The following is a 9,538-nucleotide window of genomic DNA, read 5'->3' as shown; positions in this document are numbered from 1 at the left end:
ACTAGTCAGAACTCGAGATATAAGGGTTTGCCATTTGACTGCATCCTGTTGGAGTGATCAGCTTTTTATTCTAGTGAGGTTCACTAATGTCTAAAATCATATGGGTCACATAAAAACAACAATGTCATCATTAAATCTGTCCAAGAAATAACCTCAGTGAATTCCATAGAGAACTCCCACTTGATAATGGGAGTTAAGAAATCATAATACTATTCTGACAGGAAGGTGTGGTTAAAAAACATTTGAAAAGCACCAGCAATAATGAAAATGATGGGCTCATTGAGGAAGCAAAGTGTAATCTCCTCTTGGCAGGAAAACATAAAGTGGAGAAACCCCTGCTTGGCGGACAATGAGACACAATCAAAGGACATTCAGCCCATTATGAATTAAGCATCTGAGAGCAGAATGACTTTTTCCATAGCAACAAAGCCTTAGAAAGTCCAGAATTTTATTGGCCAGATTCTTGTATTGTTCTTCCAGGCCAGCATGAATCCTCACGCTGGATGACTAAAAGTACCAGAAGCAAGTGTGACATTCAGATATTCAAGCTCAATTGATAAATATGTATAGAAAGAATAGAAAATGTAGTTACACGTATAAATAACCAGAATGCTCAATTCCCCAATTCGAAAAGTACACAATTTAGAAACTAATTCAAACTGAAGTTTTAAGGATTTGATGCAATAACTCAGGGTTGCCCAATAAAATAATATATCCATTACCCAGGATGCAATCTTTGCTCCTTAAAGTGTTGGTTCTGCTACGGGGTGATGAAAAGGTCCAAATCCTTCCCTTTAGTCAAAGCTTTATGCGGGGAGAAGAGATGTGAGATAATCTTTCTCCAATGGCCAAGAACCCTAAAAGAGAGTGGTGTGCAATTGTCCCTGGCCCAGAAGTACTAAAGAAACGCAGCACCGTGTTGAAGGTGGAGTGGCAGCAAGTCACAGGTGGCTTGTCACGACGCTGGCGTCATCCCGGACACTGTCGGCCCAGACACCTCCCCAACATTGACCTGGCTCTGGTTGCCCTAAACCATGTCTGACTATTGTCCAGATTCTCAAAGTCAATCCAGAATAGAGTTGAAATTCTTCTCTCATAAGAATTTGGTCATGATTTAAATGTAGTTAGAATTCTAGTTGCAAAGAATTTCAGTTGAAAGCAGGAACTCTTACTTACCTTTAATAGCTTGTGTGCCTAGAACAATGCCTGGTTGGGTGATTAGGGAGAGAATTAATGGGAGGACTTAGGAGGAAAAGGAAAATTTATAGGACTGTTGGAGTAGAAAGGCTATATTTAGAAAATTAAAGAAGCAAATCCAGCAACTGAATTAACACTCCACGACTCATTTAACTATTGATCAAAGAGAATTTATTCACAGGGTTTTTCAAATACAAACAAAATAGCACTTTTAAATTTTTTTTATACAAAATGAATATTGAAATAAATGTGGTACAGCACAGTACAATAATGAACAAAAGAAAACAAGATCTAATGAATGGATAATGTCTCTCATTACTCTCACTCCGTCAACTGAATTCTCTCCTACAGTGGACAGGAAGTTGCCTCTTTACTTCATAAGAATATCATAGCAGAAGCTACTCAGATAAAGAAATCTTGCATATTTTTGAATAATATTGAAATACAAAGGCTTAACTCTAAATGTCTGCATAAACACTGAACACATGTTGAGGGCATAAAGAGTTTATGCAGGATATACAAAATACTGATAGAGTGGCTTATTGGTCCATTTATTAGGTTTAACGTATGCTTTATAAAGTGATAATACTGTATTTTAAGTGTACATTAAAAAGAAAACAGAGGAGTAATGCACTGCTAAACCTCGCATACAATCTGTGTAACAATGTCTATGTTTGTGTGTGGGCATGTGTGTGGATGCGCATATGTCTGTATGTGCTTTCAGAAGCGCCATGACCTACAGGGAACATCTGTGCGTTACCCTGCTTCCCAACATAATACTGTTTCTACTAGCCCTTTTAATTTTCATAGTCCTCATCTTTTAAAAAAATCCAAAACCCTTGTTTGCATATATAGGTTTGTTTGGTGTGTGTATGTGTTCAACGTTAACAATACTCTGTGGAACAGAAACACCCAACACCCTGCAATATTTTTAGCCTTTGGTCCATTCTTCTCTCTTTTTCCATATTCTCCATTTCTTTTGCAAATCTTGCACAACCCTTTGCCATTACGTAATGTTGACCGTTCCATTGGGTTTCATTTCATTAGCACTGTATGGATTAGAGAACCGCTATTCCACCTTTTGAAAGCAGCTGGATGTTTCAGTCTCTCCAGACCCCTTTGGCCTATCTTCTCCTCTGTTTGCTCTCAGTGGCTCCATCTCAGTAGGGGTACTGCTTCTGTTTCTTGCCCGAGAAGCAAGCCAGCCATGTGCACAGCAGCATGGCGGTGGCAGCACCTGCCCCCGTGCAATAGTAGGCCCAGCCGATCTCACACTTACCTAGGGACACAGGAGGGGGAGAGAAGACAGGCAGAGATCAGGATGATTTTTCAGGACACTCTGTTATTTCTCCCAGTGTGTGTGCTCCTGGCGTACTGCAATAAAACTGAAATACCCATTAAAAGTGTGGTGTACTCACTCAAATGGAATGATAACAAGTGCTGAAAGCTATCTCAATACTGAAGAAAGAATGGTTGTGTGCATTTCAGAAGGACCTCAGGCCCATGCCTCCTGCTAGCTAAGAAGATAGAAGCCTATTCTCTTCCACCAATGCTCACTCTTCTGGCTGAAGAAAAGGAGGAATGACAGCAATCAGGATGGGGGGATAAAAGTATTAGTTCTAACAGAAATCATTCAAACTGATATGCACAATGAAAAAAAATCAAAATATAGATACAGTCCTTCTGCAAAGGGACCACTCTGAGGAGGAGATCCATTTGAAGGATGATGCTAAAATGAATACGGCTATTTATATAAAATTGCCGAATGACTTACACTTTGCCTTTCTAATTGAAGAACAAAAATTCCCAGGTTCTTCTGGGGTCAACACTCACTTTTAAATTAAAATGTCATAAATGAGAGCAAAATGAAAAGGGTTCAAATGGGCCCTGACCTGTCAGAGTTGGATTAGTACTCCTGGTAATAACAACACACCCACAATACTAAAAATATAATTAGTGAAAGCAAGCAGAAGTAGCTATTTTAGTTTCAGAGAGAGCAGACTTCAAAGCAAGAAAAGTTATCAGGTATAAAAAAGGGCCTTACATAATGATAAAGGAGTGAATTTTCCAAGGAGACATAATAATCTGTAATGTGTGTGTGCTTATCAACAGAGCATCAAATTACATGACACAAAAACTGACAGATTTCAAGGAGAAATAGATAAATCCATTATCATAGTTGGAGACTTCAACACTCTTCTACTGGAAATTGACGGATGCAGAAAAAATCTGAAAGGACATAGTTGATATCAGTCAACTGAATATAACTGACATCTACAGACTACTTCAACCAACAACAGCAGAATACACATTCTTCTCAAGGTCACATGGAAAATACAGAAAGATTCTGGGCTGTAATACTCACCTTAAAACATTTAAAAGAATAGAAATCATACCTTGTCTACTCTTAGACTACAATGGAGTTAACCAGAAATCAGTGACAGAAAGATCACTGGAAAATACCAAAATTTGTGGAGATTAAACAACACTTCTAAATAACACAGGACCAAAGAAGAAATCTCAAAAGAAATTAAAAAATAGTATGAACTAAATGAAAATGAAAACACAACTTATCAAAATTTGTAGACTGCAAAGGAAACAGTGCTTAGAGGGAAATGAATAGCATCAAAAGCATATCTTAGAAAAGAAGAAAGATCTATAATCAATAATATAAGTTTCTGCCTTAGGAAACTAGAAAAAGAAGAATAAATTAAACTCAAAGTAAGCAGAAGAAAATAAATGAGTTAGAGCAGAAATCATTAACGTTCTATGAAACCATCATTGCCCTAACACCAAAACTAGACAAAAACATTACAAGAAAACTACAAACCATATTTTTCATGAATAGAGATACAAAAATTCTCAACAAATTATTAGCGAATTGAATCCGATCTTGCCATTTGCAACGACGTGGATGGAACTGGAGGGTATTATGCTGAGCGAAATAAGTCAAACAGAGAAACACATGTATCATATGACCTCACTGATATGAGGAATTCTTAATCTCAGGAAACAAACTGAGGGTTGCTGGAGTGGGGGGTGGGGTGGGAGGGATGGGGTGACTGGGTGATGGACACTGGGGAGGGTATGTGTTCTGGTAAGCGCTGTGAATTGTGCAAGACTGTTGAATCTCAGATCTGGACCTCTGAAACAAATAATGCAATATATGTTAAGAAAGAAAAAAAGAAGAAGAAGAATGTAGCAGGAGGGGAAGAATGAAGGGGGGGAAATCGGAGGGGGAGAAGAACCATGAGAGACGATGGACTCTGAAAAACAAACTGAGGGTTCTAGAGGGGAGGGGGGTGGGAGGATGGGTTAGCCTGGTGATGGGTATTGAGGAGGGCACGTTCTGCATGGAGCACTGGGTGTTATGCACAAACAATGAATCATGGAACACTATATCTAAAACTAATGATGTAATGTATGGGGATTAACATAACAATAAAAAAATTAAAAAAAAAAAAGAATTATACATACAACCAAGTGTAATTTATCCCAAATATAAAAGGCTGGTTTAGCATTCAAAAGTCAGTTAATTACTGGGGTGCATGGGTGGCTCAGTCGGTTAAGTATTTTGACTCAGTTCATGATCTCAGGGTCATGGGATCAAGCCCCACACCAGGAATCCACACTTGGCAGGGAGTCTGCTTGAGATTCTTTCTCTCCCTCTGCCCACCCCCCCGCCTAAAATGGGTAAATTAATCTTTAAAAAAAGCCAATTAATATAATGTATCACATCAAAAGACTAAAAGAAAAAAATCACATTATCATATTGATAGATGCAAAAAAAAGATTTAACAAAAATCCAACATCCATTCACAATTAAAAAAAATTCTCAGTGAACTAGGAATAGAGAGAAACTTTCTCAACTTGTCAAAGAATATCTAAGAACGTTTACAGCTAATATCATACCTAATGGTGAGAAACTTAAAGCTTTTCATTTTCAGATTAATTTTCATTAGTGCCTATAAGAAATTCAGGAGAATTTTGAGGGATTACCATTTCAATGATCTTGATGAAACTGCTTAGACATGGTTATCATTAAACTTCAATAAGAAAGTCCAATAATTTATTAATATTTTCAGGGTAAAATAAATGGCAAAAGAAGACCGCTCTATTGTACTGTGTTGTGCCTTTCCCACAAGGTAAGGATGTCCCCTCTCACCACTCCTCTGCAACATTTTACTGAAGGTTCTAGCTAATGCAATAAGGCAGGAAAAGAAAATAAAAGGTATACAGATTGGGAAGAAGAAAATAAAACTGTCTTTGTAGATGGCATGATTGTATCTATGGAAAATGTGAAAGAATCTACAAAACAAACAAACAAACAAACAAAACACTCCTGGAACTAATAAGTGATTATAGCAAGGTTGCAGGATATACAAGGTTAATATACAAAAGTCAATTGCTTCCTATATACCAGCAATGAACAAGTGGAATTTGGAATTTAAAAGATAATACCATTTACATTAGCACTCCCCAAAATGAAATAATTGGGTATAAATCTAATAAAATATGTACAAGATCCATATGAGAAAATCTACAAAACTCATGAACAAAATCAAAGGACTAAATAAATGGAGAAATATTCCATGTTCACAAATAGGAAGACCTGATAGTATGAAGAGGTCAGTCCCTCCCAATTTGGTCTATAGATTTAGTGCAATCCTATTCAAAATCTCAGAAAGTTATTTTGTGGATATTGACAAACTGATTCTAAAGTTTATATGAAGGAGCAAAAGACTCAGAATAGTGAACAAAATTTCAACAAATTTCAACACAGTTTGAGGACTGACACTACTCAACTTCAAGACTTACTATGAATCTCCAGTAACCAAAACAGTGTGGTATTGGTGAAAGAACAGACAAATAGATCAGTGGAATAGAATAGAGAGCCCAGAAATAGACCCACATAAATATAGTTAAGTGATCTTTAAAAAAGGAGCAGAAGCAATAAAATGAAGCAAAGATAGTCTTTTCAATAAATGGTGCTGGAATATCTGGACATCCACATGCAAAAAAAGGAAATTGCACATAGACCTTACAGTCTTCACAAAAATTAACTAAAACTAGATCATAGATCTAAATGTAACACATAAAACTACACAACTCCTCAAAGATAACATAACAGAAAACCTAGGTAACCTTGAGTACGGTAATGACTCTAGATATAACACAATCCATAAAAAGCACAATCCATGAAAGAACTAATTGAAAGGCTGAACTTCATTAACATTAAAAAAAAAAAACCCTCTGCTCTGTGAAAAGCAGTGTTAAGAGAATGAGAAGATAAGACATAGATTGGGAGAAAATATTTGCAAAAGATATATCTGATAAAGGAATCTTATCCAAAATATACAAAGAACCCTTGAAATTCAACAATAAGAAAACAACCTGATCTTAAAAATGGGCCAAAGATCCTAACAGACACTTTACCAAAGAAGATATACAGATGGCAGATAAGCATTTGAAAAGATACTCCATATTATATGTCATAACGGAAGTGCAAGCTAAAATGAGATACCACTTCATACTTTTTAGAATGGCCAAAATCTGGAACACTGACACCACCAAATGCTGGTGAGTATGTGAAACAAGAGGAACCCTCATTCATTGGTGGTGGGGATGCAAAATCATACAGTCACTCTAGAAGACAGTTTGGTGGTTTCTTATAAAAGTAAACATACTCTTACCATACAATTCAGCAATCACACTCTTTGACATTTACCTAAAGGAGCCGAAAACTCACGTCCACACAAAAATCTGCACATGGATGTTTTTAGCAGCTTTATCCATAATTGCCAAAACTTTAAAGCAACCAAGATGCCCTTCAGAGCCAGGACTCAAACTTGGGTTCCATGTTCAAAAAAAAAAAAGAAGTCATTGACCCAGAATCTCCTAGTTGAATTAATAAAATAGGTTTCTGCATTCATTAATCCTCCCCTTCCTAATTTTTTTACAGCATTCAAATTATTCTTTTTGTGTGCACAGTATGGAAGGCCTCTATATCTTGCATTGAACATTGTCTTTTCTGCTCTAATTTTAATTACTTTTTTAGCCAGTCTTATGATCTTATTAGAAAATGCTTTAACAACGATTTCCCTCCCTTTTCTTTTGTTATCATTTATACGTTACATTAGATACAAACACATACACCTAGATACTTAGATTTCAGTCACTGAACACATAAACCATAGACTGAAAACTATACCCTTTTTTTTTTTAACAAGCCAATCATTTTATCGTGTTCATTAATAACTTTTCTTTTGAAAAATACAAAGACTGTTAAGTGTAGCATGCACTTTGACTGCGTATCTTCGCCCCATTTACAGATAAGAAGGTGAGGTCAGGCAAAGCCAAGTGAGTCACTGGCTTGTGACCATACAGGAACAGCAGCAAGATTAAATCGAGGGCCTCCACATCTCAAGAGGACACTACCTGGGGACACAGACAACAGGCTATGTGCAGTCTTTGCCCTGGGTGTCATCCTTGCCTTCTCCCTTTCCATATCGAATATTAGTAACAATTTAAACATAGCAAACATGTACTGATTACTACTTGCTCCAAATCGTTAGAAGAGCTTTACATGGAGTAAGTATTAATGCATTTAATCCTAATCTGAACATGATGTGATAGGTACATTCAGACGGGAAAACTAAAGCCAAGAAAAATGTAGTAACCTGCCCAAAGACTCGTCCGTAGTAAGTGGCAATCCTTTGCCTCTCTCTCCAAAATTTATCCTCTGCGCTACCACTCCTCAAGTGCCTGCCAACACCCTCGAGCCGTCTTACCTGCCATCACCGCTTTCCTGTCTCCCTGCTCCTGCTTATGGCATCACCAACAGCAGGTAGCTATCTTGTAAAAAGTAAATCGTGTTAAGACCCTGCCTTACTTAAAATTTTCTAATGGACTGTCAAACATCCAGTCTCCTTCCAATGGCCTATGAGGGCTCGAATGAGCCTGTTACCTGCCTACTTTTCAAAACTCATGACCAACTCCCCTCTCGTCTTCTTTCTGGATACACTGGCTACCCTCTCTGGACCTCCTGAGGCTTGTTGCTGGCTTGGGTGCTTCACGATCATTATTCCTTCTACTCAGAAAGTTCTAGTCCAGATCATTAGGCAGCTGGCTCCTTCTGAAACAGCAACTCTGTAAGGATTTGTCCCACCCCCGCCCCCACTTGCTTCATCAAAGTCACACTATTTCTCTACCTCACTTTATTGCCTTTGTAGCAAGCACGTACTATGGTTTGTAAATACTGCGTGCGTGTGTGTGTATGTGTGTGTGCGCACGCGTGCGCCTGAGTGCATGTGTTTAATTTCAGTCTCTCCCACTAGAATTAGCTTCAATTAGGGGAGATGTTTGTATATTTTCTTCCCTACTCTACTGCTACAACAGTGCTTGGCTCGTAGTAGGCACTCACTAAATAAATGTTGAATGAAAGGCAGAGTAAAAGAAAAACAGAAAGAAAGGAAGCAAAGTAGGAAAATACCAGTCCCTGAAAAACAGAGTAAATCTGGAATTTTATTATAAGAATAACTCTGGTCCTGTTTTGGCACAGAAATATTGGAGAGAAGTTCCCAAACCAACTTTATAGCATTTACAGCCTCATACAGAGTGTGTTAAATGTAACAGGTTAATAGATCCTGAACGATCACATCTCCACCTCGGGGTAGGTCTCATTGGCACAATGACCTCATAGATTCAATAGGTATTTTTCAAGGGTAACAGAATCCCCTTTCGTGTACCAAATTTTCTGATAACCATCCGCAAGTGTGTCTGGGGAATAATATCCACTGGTAAATCTTAGGAATAATCTCCATTTTGAATTATTCTTTAGCTGGATTAAATAAATCTAGGAGGAAGAATTAATAGATAGCTAAGAGATGGCAAGTGGTTTAGAACCTTTCAAGAAGTCAGCAAAATTTGTGGGCAATCCATTCAGCCTAGGGCTCATAACATGGAACACAATCAATCACTCATTAATAACAAGGTACTGACCTACACACAGTTCCATGACCTAACAGGAAAAGCAGAGGGCATAATTCTTTATCAACTATTGGACACTTATTCAAGAAAAAGTAACTGGTGAGGGCAGTTATTTGAAAATAGTCCATGTGACAGTAGCCGTGTGTATTAAATAAAGATGAAAAAGAAGCTACTAAAGAATTGACTACTTAGGACCCAGGAGAGAGGGCATACTTTTTTTTTTTCTCCACGGAAGTCAATAGAATATAGGGGCTCTTAACTGGCAAGGCTGGTAGCAGATGGTATAGATATTCTACCTAATTCCTTTATACCCTTTCTTTGGTCCTGAGTTCCCACCCTTAGCTTCTGATTG

At 37.6% G+C, this 9,538-nt stretch overlaps 1 protein-coding gene across 3 annotated transcripts in view; it reads right to left on the bottom strand.

Annotated features, from left to right (window-relative positions):
• Positions 1-1,351: 1,351 nt before the first annotated feature.
• Positions 1,352-9,538, bottom strand: part of LHFPL6 (LHFPL tetraspan subfamily member 6) — a 239,179-nt gene continuing 230,992 nt past the window's right edge. For all 3 annotated transcript variants that reach the window (XM_032403108.1, XM_032403109.1, XM_032403110.1), the window contains exon 4: positions 1,352-2,476. In XM_032403108.1, the coding sequence (XP_032258999.1) occupies positions 2,358-2,476 (119 nt within the window). In that variant the 3' untranslated portion in view covers positions 1,352-2,357. The remainder of the gene's footprint in view (positions 2,477-9,538) is intronic.

Source organism: Phoca vitulina, unplaced genomic scaffold (assembly GCF_004348235.1).
Source record: "Phoca vitulina isolate PV1807 unplaced genomic scaffold, GSC_HSeal_1.0 scaffold5, whole genome shotgun sequence".
Classification (NCBI taxonomy): domain Eukaryota; kingdom Metazoa; phylum Chordata; class Mammalia; order Carnivora; family Phocidae; genus Phoca; species Phoca vitulina.
Note: the sequence above shows the minus strand (reverse complement) of the source record. Positions and strands in the feature narration are given on the sequence as shown.